This window comes from Oratosquilla oratoria, chromosome 3 (assembly GCF_046742065.1).
Source record: "Oratosquilla oratoria isolate Oo_2021 chromosome 3, ASM4674206v1, whole genome shotgun sequence".
NCBI lineage: Eukaryota > Metazoa > Arthropoda > Malacostraca > Stomatopoda > Squillidae > Oratosquilla > Oratosquilla oratoria.
In genome coordinates this window covers 89128925-89145806 of record NC_134779.1, presented here as the reverse complement: position 1 = coordinate 89145806, position 16882 = coordinate 89128925, and the positions used below count along the sequence as shown (strand labels likewise).

The following is a 16882-nucleotide window of genomic DNA, read 5'->3' as shown; positions in this document are numbered from 1 at the left end:
AGTGTATGTAGGGATGAAATGGGTGGGTGTGTTTTTATGCCTTTCCCTTTTTGGCTACCTCCCTTGGAAGGGGGAAAAAGCCTTGGTATATGTATGTATGTATGTATGTATGCTTTCTATTTTACCATATACAGTCGATCCTCATATAACACGGTCATTATGTACACTGGGAACTGCTCAAACAAGGGTGTGGGGTGAGGGGATAGCCGTGGGTGGCTGCCTCAGGTCACGTGTCTCCGGTCACGTGTCTCCGGATACTGATTCAGGAGGCAGGAAGGGGAGGAGGGGGAGTAGGGGGTGGTAGGGGGGTAGCCAACAAGCTTTAGCTTGTTGCTTCCACCACCTGCGCCGTGCTATCGTGAAATTTTGCCGCCCTAACCCGTTGAAATGTAATGTTTCTTTCGTTTGGAACACAACTAATAAGTCTGATAATGACAAAGGATTACTAGGGGTGATCAGAAAGTAATGACAGTCGGACTCGTAGCTGAGAGACTATAAGTGTTGGGGGGGCGGGGAGCAAGGGGCAGCAAGTGTTGCCTGTTGTTACATGTTTGAGCTTGTCGCTGTTTGTCTAGCTTACATTTTATCGTTGCGCTGTGCGATTGCGTCATTGTTGGTTTGCCTCTCTAACCGGAAACATGGATTTTTCGAAAGAAGGCTGCAGATTCTACACCTTCACAAGGTGGAAACTCGGGAAAAAAGCAACGGAGATCAGAGAGGAATTGTTGCAAGTTTTTCCCGAGTCTACTCCATCACTGGAAACTGTTTCCCGCTGGATTCGAGCTTTCGCAGCCGGAAAATTACAGCTAGAAGATGATCATCGTCCTGGCCGCCCTCGGACATCCGTGACCGAAGCAACGACGGTCCATGCGCGGGCCATCATTGACGAAGATCCAACTGTTACTCTTCGATTCTTATTCTTGGAGCTCGGTGTCAGTTATGGGAGCGCACATGACATCGTGCATGAACACTTAGGGCTGAGGAAGAAGTGTGCTCGATGGATACCTCATTTGCTTACGGAAGAGCAGAAGAGCGAACGCGTGCGGATTTGTCGTCTATGGCTGGCTGAATTCGAGCCAAATGGTCCGAAACGGTTCTCAGATGTAGCTACCGGAGATGAGTGTTGGATTTCTTTCTTCACCACCAGAGACAAGCAGTCTAACATGGTGTGGTTGAGTGATGAAGAACCTCAACCTCAGATTCTGAAGGAAGGATTTCGCAGCAGGAAGCGCCTTTTCACCATCTTCTTCAATTCACAAGGACCAATGTGTGTGGATGTAATGCCTCAACAGTGTACTATCACAGCCCAGTACTCCTTCCTCGAGTCCTGGAATATCAGGCCAAGACTGCACCAACCCATCGCCGATCGCGCCTTTTGCTGCACCATGACAATGCTGCCCCCCACAAAGCTCGCCTCACTGTGCAGTTCCTGGAGCAGCAGGGGATCACACTTCTCCCCCACCCACCCTACTTGCCTGACCTTGCTCCCTGTGATTTTTGGTTGTTTCCAAAGATCAAGGGTGCGATCGCAGGGAAGCTGTTTCATCGCATCCAAGATCTGGCGCGAGCAGTTAATTCAGAGCTACGAGGTATATCGGCTTCTGAGTACCGTGAGTGCTTCATGAAGTGGCGAAAGAGGATGGAACGTTGCATAGAGGCAGGAGGGGAGTACTTTGAAGGAATGTAGGCCACTATTTGGATTTACCTCTGTACCGTGAAAATATATGGTATCACTGTCATTACTTTTTGATCACCCCTCGTACAAAGGATTACAAAGGCGGAGCATGCCGACAGGAGACCTTTTGATCCATATCTAGGTCGGATGCAGAAAAAAATCATAATAATGAAATAATAATTATAAAAAAACTATAATAATGTATGCAACAAACAAAATACATAAATAAATGCATAGGTATAGTTGAATAACAAACAAACAGGTAAACAGTAAATAATAATAAATTGACATATAACTAATGATAAATGAAAATCAAACAGACAAATGATAACAAAGCAAAAACAAATAATATAAAATAAATTATAATCATTACAGCATCTTGCTTAGGTGTTTATCTAAATGAGTCTTAAAGCTTCGAACTGAACTACATTGCACTACCTGTGCAGGAAGTTTATTCCATTCATTAACTACACGGTTGGCAAAGTTATTTCTACCTACTTCCAAATTGAATCTATTTCTGGACAGTTTGAGACCATTGTTTCTTGTCTGATTCTCATTCAATGTGAAAATTTGGTCACTTTTGATGTTGTCAATTCCCTTTAGAATCTTAAAGACCTGTATCAAGTCACATCTGAGTCTACACTTTTTTAGGGAGAACAGATTCATATGTTTTAGTCGATTTTCGTATTATTTATTTTTTATATTTGGGATCAGTTTTGTGGCTCGCCGTTGTACTTTTTCCAGTCTGTCAATGTCTTTAATGAGATTCGGTGACCATACAGAAACAGCATATTCCAAATGTGGACGAACTAACGATTTATATAGCTTGTTAATGAGCGATGGACTTTTGAAATCAAAAGATCGTGCAATCAGTCCTAGAATCTTATTTGCTTTCTCAGAGGCTGAAATACACTGCTTGGATGATTTGAGGTCGTTACTGATAATTACGCCAAGATCTTTTTCACTATCCACTTTTGTTAACGAATTTCCAAATAACTTGTAATCGTACTTATTGTTGTTTTTACCTATGTGCATTACCTTGCATTTACTCGTGTTAAATTTCATTAGCCACTTTTCAGACCATTGCTGCAATTTATCTAAATCTTCTTGAATATCAAATTGGTTTAAGTGATCATTTGCCATTCCGCACAGTTTTGTATCATCAGCAAATTTGGAAACAGTAGATCTTAGTCCATGGTCTATATCATTTATATATACTATGAATAGAAGTGGCCCAAGAACGGAACCCTGAGGAACTCCACTTGTAACATTTTCCCATCTAGAAGTTTTTCCATTTTAAAACAACTCTCTGTTTTCGATCATTCAACCAATTACTAGTCCAACTTAATAGACTACCACTTATTCCGTGTAAAAATTCGATATAACTGTTGTAGAATTCGAGTAAGTTAGTCACGCAAGAGCGTTTCCATCTGAAACCATGCTGGCTATCATTTATCAAACGGTTATTTTCTAAATGATGTTCGATAGCATCTCTGATGATAGTTTCCATTATTTTTCCTATGATTAAAGTCAAACTTATAGGCCTATATTTATTTGGTTTCTTTTTGTCACCTTTTTTGAATATGGGAGTAACCTTAGCTAGCTTCCATTCTCTTGGGACATCTCCGGATATGATGGATTTCTTGAAAATAATTTCTAATGGAACAACAATCTCATTTTTCATTTCCTTTAAGATTCTTGGGTGCCAACCGTCAGGCCATGGTGTTTTATTAACTTTGAGTTTATCTATACACCTTTTAATTTTTTCTTTTGTTATATTTACCGTAGTAAGTTTACCCTAGACTTTTCACAGGTTTCAGTTTGGAGTTCACTTTGAGGTGTTTCGTCTACGAATACCGAGCTAAAATAATTGTTTAAGATATTACACATTCCTTCATTTGAATATTCAAGTTGACCGTCAGCAGATAATAGTGGACCAATGTGATTCCTAACAACCTTTTTATCTCTAATGTAACTATAAAATTCTTTGGGATTCTCTTTGGATTTATCAGCGATGTTCATTTCGTATTGTCGTTTTCTTTTTCTTATTGTCTTTTTTAAATCTCTCTGTATTGATACATAACTTTCATAGTCATTAGATGCACCCGAGCACTTATATTTCTTATAAGCCTGTCTCTTTTTAGCAATACTTTTTTCAGTTTCTTTGTCGAGCCACTTTGGGCGAGCCTGATTTGGGGGACGTCTGTCCTTAAAAGGAATGTAAGTTTGAATCATCTTAGTGAGCGTATTTTGAAATACTTCCCACATCTGATCTACAGGTCTTTTGTTTAATTTTGCCTCCCAATCTGTAAGCTGAAGCTCCTGACATAGTCCTATGAACCGAGCTTTACTGAAATCGGGTATTTTAGAAACACAAGTATCTATTCTAAAATTATTAAGGAGTTTGAATCTAACTAAGTTGTGATCGCTATTTGCAACAGATTCACCAACTTCTATATCAGTTACCATGCTTTTGCGGCTAGTGATCAATAGATCGAGTAAGTTTCCATATCTTGTGGGCTCTTTTACATGCTGAATTAAGTAATTGTCACCAAGAAAATCAATCAAGCGACTACCTATATGGCCACGTTCAAGGGTCATCCAATCAATGTCAGTAAAATTGAAATCACCCATTATCAATAAATCCCGGTTGCAGAAACTAGACAGTTCTTGAAATAACAGTTTGTCGTCTGCTGATGATATGTCTTGGGCCTATATATTACACCTATATTCATTTTTTGTCCATTTGTTCGGGTTAACTCAACCCACAAACTATCGTATGCATCCTGTTTCACTTTCTCTAAAATACAAGCGTGAACATTGTTTTTAACCCATTCAACTCCGATGACAAGATGTCTTGTCATCGGAGTTGAATGGGTTAACGTACAACAGAACACCCCCCACCTTTCTTGTGGTTTCTATCCTGATGAAAGTGTTTAAATCCCACAATATTAAATTCAGCATCGAACTCTGTACCATTTAACCATGTCTCAGTTATTCCTATCATATCGAGATTTTCGCTTTTGACATACGCCTGTATTTCTTGAAATTTGTTCCTAATACTACGAGCATTAAAGCACATGGCTTTAAGAAACTCGTGATTATTTCTTTTTGACACATTTTGAGTTTCAATATCATGTCTTACATTATCATTGTTTTTTATTTATTCCTTGCTCTATATTATCATTTGGTCCTTCATTGACATTCAATGACTCATTAACATTTCTCCCATCAAAATTAACATTTCCCCCATCATGGTCATCTGGTCGATCACGGTAATCCGATCTCTTTTGTACATTTTGTCCCCCTACGTCACCGTGATTCAAGCCGGCCTCCCGTCGTTCAATGACATCATGTCCGGAATCCCTTCCTAAAATTATATTTTGTCCTCCAGTGACATTATATCCTACCGTGACATTTTCTCCTACATTATCATTACATCCTATCGTGATATCTTGTCCACTATCATTGCTTCCCATTGTGATCTTTTGTCCTCCACTGTCATTACATCCCATTGCGACATTTTGTCCCATGACATTACATCCTAATGTAACATTTCGTCCTCTACCGACATTATATCCTAAAACTATATTTTGTCCTATACTGGCACATTGTTCTACATTAATGCTATACTCTACACTGATATTTTGGCCTTTATTGACATTCTGTCCGGTATACCTTCCTAAAATTATATTTTGTCCTCCACTGACATTATATCCTACTGTGATATTTTCTCCTCCATTATCATTACATCCTATCGTGATATTTTGTCCTCCACTATCATTACTTCCCATCGTGATTTTTTGTCCTCCACTGTCATTACATCCCATTGCGACATTTTGTCCTATGACATTACATCCTAATGTAACATTTCGTCCTCTACAGACATTATGTCCTAAAATTATATTTTGTCCTATACTGGCCCATTGTTCTACATTAATGCTATATTCTACACTGTTTTCCCATGCACATTCTATTTCCCCTTCCCTTTGAGCCTCTACCCTAAAAAAGGAGCTAGCTCATTACAAACTCCCACAATGAAGTTTGTACGAACATCTTTGCCTCTGTGGGTAAGGTGGATCCCATCAGAAGCGTAAAGGTCATGGCGCCTAGAAAAGAGATAACAAGGATCAAGAAAGTGGTATCCCAATTGTGTGCACAACTGCGATATCCTATCATTGATCCCTATGTCTCTACTGTTCCAGCATGAGCCTGCGTAGATCCTCGGGAGGATCCCACAGACTACGTGACAGCTCCCACGTTCCTTCATCTCCTGAAGGAGGACCTTGTTGTGTCTTAATTTCTCTTATGAGGTTCTTGTTGTTACTGGCGGTGGTGGTTTAGGAGATCAAAAACAGACATATACACGCTTACACACGTGTAGACACACACACACACGTAGACACGCGTTAGACAACCAGTGTATGTTGTGAATGCGTGTGCGTGTACACACAAATACGAACACAGACACACGCACGTACATGCTTACTTGTACATGTGAACACAGACACATACACGCACACACACACACGCCACACACACATACATACACACACATATACACACACACATGTATACGCCACATACACACACATATGTATATACGCCACATACACAATGTATATACGCACAAACACATACATACGCCACAAACACCACATACATACACCACATACACGCGCACACACGCACGCACACACACATGTACACATACATACGGTTCTCGGTATCTAATATGGAAAGTCAGCATACGCGGATTTGGTCATACGTGGTAATTTCAGGAACCTAACCCCCGCATTATTTGAGGGACTCCTGTACATACAGCAAAGTCATAAATTTCCTTTCTAAGGAACAGAAATCTATAATAACGTATATGGACAATACCTTTAAGAAAATAATTAATGCAAAACTAGCCATCAATTTTAATACATACATATATCAAAGGCTTTTTCTCCCTACAAAGGGGGTAGCCAAAAAGAAAAAGGCATAGAAACCACTCCCACTCATTCCATTTCCTATATATTCCACTCCCCTCCACCTTCCTCCCTCCCTCCCATCTTGGCACCTCCTGGATGACGGGTCATCCCTGCATCCTGTCCACTGCCCTGGGTCAGAAGCAGTGTCACAAGACACAGCACATCCACAGCAAGGCCGCTTCATAAATTCGGTGATCCCCCCTCTCCGTCCCCCCATGCAGAAAAGAAGGCGGGGAGAAATCCCTTCGAGCTGCATCAAATTTTTTTCTCATACATACTTCCTCATCCCTCACCCACTCCCCCTCATGCATCACAGCATCATCTATACACAACCCCTCTACATTCACCCCTATCTTCTGTCTTCTCCCGTCCTTCCTCCACAGACATTCCTCTCTTTTCTAATGCCATTTTCACCCCATCCATCCATCTCATCCTAGGACGCCCCCTCATATTCACTCCTTCCACCTCTGCCTTCCACACTTCTTTTACTAATCTTTCTTCACTCATTCTTTCCATGTGTCCAAACCATCCCAATACTCTTTCATCAACCATATCTCCCAACTTCCTTTCCATCCCTGTTCTCCTCCTCACCTCATTTCTCACTCTATCTAGCCTAGTAACACCTATCATACTTCTCAGACATCTCATCTCAAACACATTCAAACTCCTTCTCTCTTCCTCTCTCATGTTCCATGTTTCTGCCCCATACAATGCTGTTGGCCCAATCACTCCTTCATATAACCTCCTCTTAGCATCCATTCCCAGATGTCTATTTCTCATTACACATTTTAATCCACCAAGGCATTTACTCACTTCTCTCAATCTACATTCTACCTCCACCCCCACTCCTCCCTTTCCTGCCACATTTGCACCCGTCTAAAACTATTAACTTCCTCCAGTCTTTCACCCTTAATGCTCACTTCCAGCCTGCTCTCACTCTCTACCCTTGTACATCTCACCTTACTTTTGCCCACATTTATCTTCAGCTTCCTTCTTTCACACACCTTCTCAAACTCTGTCACTAACTTCCTCAATCTGATCCTGCTACAAGCTTCCTCAATCTGATCCTGCTACAAGCGCAGTGTCGTCATATTTCTCAGACACCTCATCTCAAACACATTCAAACTCCTCTCTTCCTCTCTTATGTTCCATGTTTCTGCTCCATACAGTGCTGTTGGTACAATCACTCCTTCATACAGTCTCCTCTTACCATCCATTCCCAAATGTCTATTCCTCATTACACTTTTTAATCCACCAAGGCATTTACTCGCTTCTCTCAATCTACATTCTACCTCCACCTTCACTCCACCTTTTCCTGCCACATTACGCTGCCAAATTACTCTGGAAAAAATTCTACTGTTAGTAGACATGACAATGCATCATCCTATAAGTTTTTATTGCTCTACTCACCATGGTTGTCTCAGAATAATAACTGATAGTTGGAGAAGATTGTGATAGCGGCAACTCTCTGCCTCTCTGGCACGGGTGCAGTGAGGTGTTTCATCTTACACTTATATTATCTACTAATGGCCAATCATCGCACATCAGAAACATTAAGAACGGAGTACCACAGGGCTCAGTCCTATCCCCCACATTATTTAATCTATACATGCATGACTTACCCACGCCAGACACCTCAGAAATACAAATCTCTTCCTACGCAGACGACATAACAATCACATGCACACATCGTAACACAGACAAAGCTGCAGAAATAATCCAGCCTTACCTTGACACACTCAACACATGGTTCATCACAAACAGACTCAAAATAGCTCCAACCAAATCTACAGCAACACTTCTCACCAACTGGACAAAAGAACACAAATACATAAATCATCTCTACATCAACAACACTCTAATACCACACACAAACACACCGAAAATTCTTGGTGTAACATACGATACATCCATGTCTTTCAAACAACACCTCACAAACATAAAAAACAAATGGACACCTAGACTTAACGCACTTAAGTCAATCACTGGAACAACATTTGGACAAAACAAAGAAACTAATATAACAATATACAAACAATGCATACGCTCAGTGATGAATTATGCGAGTCCTGCATGGGCTCCTAATCTCAGTGAGACACACCACAACACCCTTCAAATCATACAAAACAAAGCCCTAAAAACAATTACAGGCTGCACAAATACATCACCTACAGACCATTTACACCATGAAACAAAAGTCCTCAAAGTCAAGGACCACCTCGACATGAGAGGCACACAAACACTTGCTGCAGCCACCACAAACACATCACACCCGCTACACTACATAGCAGAACACCCACACACACCAAGAAACATTAAAACTACACCCAAAGACCTTTATTACGCACAGATACTCTCTTCTCTTCCTCCACAACCACCAAATACCAGCCTCCGGAAACATATTCATAATCATATCACTCACCGCTCCATTAACACACTGAAAGACAACACACTGCTGCATGCCAGACCCCCTGATATCCACCCTTCTGAATCCTCTCTCCCACGAAAGGACAGAGTCCACTTGGCCAGACTGCGATGCGGTCACCACCCAGCACTTCTAAGCTACCAGAAGAGGCTGGACGACCGTGTTGTGAACAGCTGCCCAGGATGTAACACTTCACCCCATACCATACAACACATAATGGAAGACTGCATTATACACAATCATGCACGCAAACAACACAACATACACTCTATAAAGGATTTGTGGGAAAACCCAGTTTCGGCTGTGGCCTTCCTTGGGGAGACGGGACTGCTCGGACAGACAGTCTAGGGAACGACAACAACAACAACAACTAATATCATACTTATTTTACACTTATATTACACTTACATAACACTTATATTCATGTTTTTACGTGTTTTCATTCATATTGGCTGATTATAGTTACGTATGTTTTATCACTCATTATTCAATACACACCCACATGTGAGTTTTATACAACTATGAACATTCTTATCTTACATTTATATTATTTACTAATATCATACTTAGTTTACACTTATATTACACTTCTGACCCAGGGCAGTGGACAAGGTGCAGGGATGACCCGTCATCCCGGAGGTGCTAAGACAAGAGGGAGGGTGGAGGGGTGTGTTGTGTATTCAGGGATGGAATGGGTGGTAGTGATTTAATGCCTTTTCCTTTTTGGCTACCTCCCTTGTAACAATTATATTTACGTTTTCCATGTTTTCACATGTTTTACGTGTTTTCACTCATACATACATACATACATACATATACCTAGGCTTTTTCCCCATTACAAGGGTGGTAGCCAAAAAGGAAAAGGCATAAAATCATTCCCACCCATTCCATCCCTAAATACACTCCACACCCCTCTACCCTCCCTCTTATCTTAGCACCTCCTGGATGACGGGTCATCCCTGCACCTTGTCTACTGCCCTGGGTCAGAAGCAGTGTCGCTAGACACAGTACATCCACAGCAAGGCCGTTTCATTAAATCGGTGACCCCCCTCTCCGTCCCCCCCATGCATGAAGGCGAAGACGGGGAGAAATCCCTTCGGGCTGCGTCAAAATTTGCTCACACATACTACCTCAACCCCCATCCCCCCGCCCATTCCACCTCATGCATCACAACATCATCCATATACAACCATTCTCCATTCACCCCTGTCTTCTGTCCTCTCCCGTCCTTCCTCAACAGACATTCCTCATCCTAGGATGTCACTTCATGTTCACTCCCTCCACATCTGCCTTCCATACCTCTTTTACTAGTCTTTCTTCACTCATTCTTTCCATGTGTCCAAACCATCCTAATACTCTTTCATCAACCCTATCTCCCAACTCCCTTTCCATCCCTGTTCTCCTCCTCACCTCCTCATTTCTCACTCTATCCAGCCTAGTAACCCCCATCATACTTCTCAGACACCTCATCTCAAACACATTCAAACTCCTTCTCTCTTCTTCTCTTATGTTCCATGTTTCTGCTCCATACAGTGCTGTTGGCACAATCACTCCTTCATATAGTCTCCTCTTAGCATCCATTCCCAAATGTCTAATCCTCATTACACTTTTTAATCCACCAAGGCATTTACTCGCTTCTCTCAATCTTTATTCTACCTCCTTCACTCCACCTTTTCCTGCCACATTTGCACCCAAGTATCTAAAACTATCCACTTCCTCCAGTCGCTTTCTCTTAATGCTCACTTCCAGACTACTGCCACTTTCACCCCTTGTACATCTCATCACCTTACTTTTACCCACATTTATCTTCAGCTTTCCTCTATCACACACTCTCCCAAACTCGGTCACCAACTTCCTCAGTCCCTTCTCCGATCCTGCCACAAGCGCAGTGTCATCAGCAAACAACAGCTGGCTTACCTCCCACTTTTCTCCATTTTCTTTAACCGTCTCCAATCCCTGACCCACTACCCTTGCATTTATCTCTTGCACTACATCCATGTATAAGTTGAACAGCCAGGGCGACATAACTCATCCTTGACGAAGTCCCACCTTTACCTCGAACCACTCACTCTCTCCATTTCTAATCCTGACACAAGCTCTACTACTCTCATAAAAACTCTTGACAGCTCCTAGAAGCTTTCCTCCTATCCCGTATATCCGCAAAACCTCCCACAGTGCCTTTCTGTCTACCCTGTCGTAAGCCTTTTCCAGGTCCACAAAGGCCCAAAAAACATCCTTCCCCATATCTGTCTTACTACAAAAATCTGATCTACACATCCTCTACCCGTCCTAAATCCACACTATTCCTCACCAATTACTCCCTCTCTTCCTCTCCTAATCCTCTCAATCAAGATCCTCCCATAAGCCTTCCCAACTACACTTAACAAGCTAATCCCTCTGAAACTACTACATTCACACTTGTCCCCTTTTCCCTTGTAAAGTAGAACTATACAGTCACTCCTCCAGTCCTCTGGCACTCTACCCTCTCTCCAGCAAACATTAAATAACCTCACCAGCCAGTCCACCATCACTGTACCTCCTTTTTTTAGACATTCTGCATGGCATCCATCCAGACCAGGTGCCTTACCTGCTTTCATCATCTTAACAACTGGAATTACTTGGTGGCAGTATTCTTTTCCCCCACCACAGGGAATGTAGGCGAAAAAGGAAATGAATATTCAGAGAAATTGTACAGGACAGTAACAAGGGGTTGGGGGACAGCATAACGGAGGGACAGTCGTAGTATAAAAGTGTCATCATTTATTGGCTGATTATAGTTACGTATGTTTTATCATTCATTATTCAATACGCACCCACATGTGACTATTTATACAGCCATGAGCATTCTTATTTTACACTTATATTATTTACTGATATACTTATTTTACACTTATATTACACTTACATAACACTTATATTTATGTTTGCAGTTTTCTTGTGTTCATGCTCACAGTACTACCATAGGCCTTACCTCACGACCAAATATGGCAGCGCTACCAATGCTGGCGCGGTTTTTATTAGCGCTCAAAGTAGCTGTCCCATTTAAGGACTGTTGGACATTTGCGACACAGTCCTGTTTAAGGCCTGTCGGACTGGATGGGTTAATTCCTTGTCTGATCTCAATACAAGTGCAGGGTCATCAGCAAACAAATGGCTTATCTCCTATTTTTCTACGTTTTCTTTAACCATCTCCAATCCCTGGCCCATTATCATTGCATTTACCTCCTGCATTACCTCATCTATGAACACATTGAACAGCTATGGCAACATGACACATCCTTTGTTAAATCCCACCCCTATCTCAAACCACTCACTCCCTCCATTTCCAATTCTAACACAGGCTCTACTAGTCTTGTAAAAACTATTAATGCTCTTAAAAGCTGTCCTCATATCCCATATATCTGCAATTCCTCCCACAGTGTCTTCCTGTCTACTCTGTCATAAGCTTTTTCCAAATCAGATATCTGTCTTACCACAAAAATCTGATCCACACAACCCCTACCTTTCCTAAATCTACACTGTTCCTAACCATTACTCCCTCTCTTCCTCTCCTAATCCTCTTGATTAAAACCCTCCCATAAGCCCTTCCCATTACACTCAACAAACTGATCCTTCTGAAACTACTACACATACCAAGAAATTATCTGATATTCCCTCACTCTCTCCCCTAAGAATGTGTACAACCAAAAATCTTCCTACTCTTCTCCTGGGTACCACACTTAATGAGTTTAATTATTTTCTGCATTTCATATCTGTGATAACTTCATCTTAATTCAAATCTTATCAGCTAAGTTAGATTTGTCACTTACCTGTGCAAATGATTCTTTGTCATCGTGGGTGTGTAAAACAAGATCATACAAGAACCCTCTTGGTAAAGTTTCAGTCAAGAGTGGATGAAGTAATAAGGAAATGGGCGGCAAACTTTCTGAAAATCCCCCTGGAAAGTAAATTTGCTCACATTACCTGATGAAATGTTAGTAAAAATAAGTACAAGAGAGGTTGTTTAATACTGCCATTATGTATATGAAAATATATTTGCAATATATTTCTATATACATATTTATACACACACACACACACACGAGCACGAGCAGCAATCAAAGAAAGACGTCCTAAAAATACACTCCGAATCGCGATCTAGCAAGTTGTCAACAAACAATTTTGGAGCCAACCACAGCCTGGTTGTTCACAAACGAGAAGGGAGTTTCAGAGTTAATGTGACCAAAAATCTAGGCTTTGTATTTTTGTTCAATTATTCTTTTTGCACAATCAGTGCCAACAATGGATGAAATAAACAAAGGATTTAGAGAAAAGGAAACTGCAAAAAGATATCTTGACGTAAGTACATTTGAGTCCCCACTTGGTGTAATTAAAAAGTGAACGAGACTCCAAAGACATACCAAAGGTTTGATAGAAATGTCTTCTTGGGGTTCAATAGAGATTCAATAGAGACAATAGCAATATATATAGAGGGATAGACACAGAGAACCCAGGTTTAAAAATATAATAAGAAATAGAGAAATAAATGAATTGTTAGATGAAATAATTGAACTGAATAGTGAATGCAAAAGTATATATGAAGAAGTAGCTATATTAAAAAAGGCCAATAGATGAATTGAAAATGGAACTGAATAGGATAAAGGGAGAAAATATAAGATTGAAAATGAAGATATGAATAGGAATGAGGCATTAAAAGAGATGAAGGATCAAATATAGGCAGTGACTGAGAAAGTGGAAGAAAAGATTAAAGAAAATGACTTCCAAGAAATAAAGAAACAGTGGAAGGTGGAACAGAAAGTCAAAAATGATCTTTTAAGGAAATAGTGGAACAACAAGTTAAGGAGAATGCGAAGGAAACGGTAATCCAAGTGATTAAAGAGAAAGGAAATTTGGTTAGGGATACAGTGGACAAAAAAAGATGCATTGTGATCTACGGTATTAACGAAAAGCATGATGTTCCTAGCTATCAGAGAAAAAGAAAGGAAAAAGAGATCACTAAAGAGATTCTGAAGGAGATTCAAGAGAAGGATCAAACTTTGGATAAAGAAATCATGGAAACATATAGAATAGGTAGATACTCAAAAGAAAAACAATATAGGCCACTAAAAGTAAAACTTAGGTCACAAATGATAGCAGAGGAAGCTCACTGGCTGAGCGGGTTAGGGCGTCGTTATTTGCAGCGAAGGTAGAGGTGAGGGCAGTTCGAATCCTGCCACCAGCAAAGTTGAACCAAGGGCATGGTTCATTAAATTCCACGCTACAAAAGCCCTCTGTGAGGGGCACCGTCCTAGCCTCCCGATAGGGAGGGAGTGTGTGACATTAAACCATATCACATCACATGGGTCAGGGATTGGAGATGGTTAAAGAAAATGGAGAAAAGTGGGAGGTGAGCCAGCTGTTGTTTCCGGACGACACTGCGCTTGTGGCAGGATCGGAGGAGGGATTGAGGAAGTTGGTGACAGTTTGGGAGTGTGTGTGATAGAGGAAAGCTGAAGATAAATGTGGGTAAAAGCAAGGTGATGAGATGTACAAGGGGTGAAAGTGGCAGTAATCTGGAAGTGAGCATTAAGGGAGAGCAACTAGAGGAAGTGGATAGTTTTAGATACTTGGGTGCAAATGTGGCAGGAAAAGGTGGAGTGGAGGTGGAGGTAGAATGTAGATTGAGAGAAGCGAGTAAATGCCTTGGTGGATTAAAAAGTGTAATGAGGAATAGAAATTTGGGAATGGATGGTAAGAGGAGACTGTATGAAGGAGTGATTGTGCCAACAGCACTGTATGGAGCAGAAACATGGAACATAAGAGAGGAAGAGAGAAGGAGCTTGAATGTGTTTGAGATGAAGTGTCTGAGAAGTATGATGGGGGTTACTAGGCTGGATAGAGTGAGAAATGAGGAGGTGAGGAGGAGAACAGGGGTGGGAAGGGAGTTGGGAGATAGGGTTGATGAAAGAGTATTAGGATGGTTTGGACACATGTAAAGAATGAGTGAAGAAAGACTAGTAAAGGAGGTATGGAAGGCAGATGTGGAGGGAGTGAACGTGAGGGGACATCCTAGGATGAGATGGATGGATGGGGTGAAGGGGGCTTTGGGGAAGAGGGGAATGTCTGTTCAGGAAGGACAGGAGAGGACAGAAGACGGGTGAATGGAGAATGGTTGTATATGGAAGATGTTGTGATGCATGAGATGGAATGGACGGGGGGATGGGGGGTGAGGTAGTGTGTGTGAGCAAAATTTTGACGCACCCCGAAGGGATTTCTCCCCGTCTTCTCCTTTATATGGGGGGATGGAGAGGGGGGGTCACCGATTTAATGAAGCGGCCTTCCTGTGGATGTGCTGTGTCTTGCGACACTGCTTCTGACCCAGGGCAGTGGACAAGGTGCAGGGATGACCCGTCATCTAGGAGGTGCTAAGATGGGAGGGAGGGTGGAGGGGTGTGGAGTGTTTTCAGGGATGGAATGGGTGGGAATGATTTTATGCCTTTTCCTTTTTGGCTACCTCCCTAGTAAGGGGAAAAAAGACTTGGTATATGTATGTATGTACATCACATCACATATAGAATAGGTAGATACTCAAAAGAAAAACAATATAGGCCACTAAAAGTAAAACTTAGGTCACAAATGATAGCAGAGGAAGTAATATCCAGAAAAGCAAAACTAGCAAACAGTGAAAATCACAAAAATGCATGGATATAGAAAGAAATGAGTGATGAAGAAAAAGAAAAAAGGAGCTTAGAAATGAAGCGAATGAAAAAATATAAAAAGAACTGAGACTGAAAAGAATGATTTTTTTTGGAAAGTGGTGGACCTGAGGCTGAGAAAATGGTATATCACGTAAAAGGAAACAAAGCGGAGAGAAAAAGACGAGAAAGGAAAAAATTAAAATTAGCCTATACCAACATGGATGGAATGATCTCAGGATTGAATGAACTAAATGATTACCAGGCATCAGAAAAAAATGGACATAATGGGAATAGTAGGCACTAAACTAAAGGAAATCTACCACCTAACATTGCGGGATAAGGTCTATACAACTGCTGGATGAAGAAAAGAACACAAATACATACCTCATCTCTACATCAACAACACTCTAATACCACACACAAACACACCAAAAATTCTTGGTGTAACATACGATACATCCATGTCTTTCAAACAACACCTCACAAACATAAAAAACAAATGCACACCTAGACTTAATGCACTTAAGTCAATCACTGGAACAACATTTGGACAAAACAAAGAAACTAATATAACAATATACAAACAATGCATACGCTCAGTGATGAATTATGCGAGTCCTGCATGGGCTCCTAATCTCAGTGAGACACACCACAACACCCTTCAAATCATACAAAACAAAGCCCTAAAAACAATTACAGGCTGCACAAATACATCACCTACAGACCATTTACACCATGAAACAAAAGTCCTCAAAGTCAAGGACCACCTCGACATGAGAGGCACACAAACACTTGCTGCAGCCACCACAAACACATCACACCCGCTACACTACATAGCAGAACACCCACACACACCAAGAAACATTAAAACTACACCCAAAGACCTTTATTACGCACAGATACTCTCTTCTCTTCCTCCACAACCACCAAATACCAGCCTCCGGAAACATATTCATAATCATATCACTCACCGCTCCATTAACACACTGAAAGACAACACACTGCTGCATGCCAGACCCCCTGATATCCACCCTTCTGAATCCTCTCTCCCACGAAAGGACAGAGTCCACTTGGCCAGACTGCGATGCGGTCACCACCCAGCACTTCTAAGCTACCAGAAGAGGCTGGA

At 41.3% G+C, this 16882-nt stretch overlaps 1 protein-coding gene across 5 annotated transcripts in view; it reads right to left on the bottom strand.

Moving 5' to 3' along the window:
• The window catches only part of Ube4B (Ubiquitination factor E4B), a 679226-nt gene that overhangs the window by 438774 nt on the left and 223570 nt on the right, over window positions 1-16882 (bottom strand). For all 5 annotated transcript variants that reach the window (XM_076183024.1, XM_076183023.1, XM_076183022.1 and 2 more), the window contains one exon: window positions 12886-13013. In XM_076183024.1, the coding sequence (XP_076039139.1) occupies window positions 12886-13013 (128 nt within the window). The remainder of the gene's footprint in view (window positions 1-12885; window positions 13014-16882) is intronic.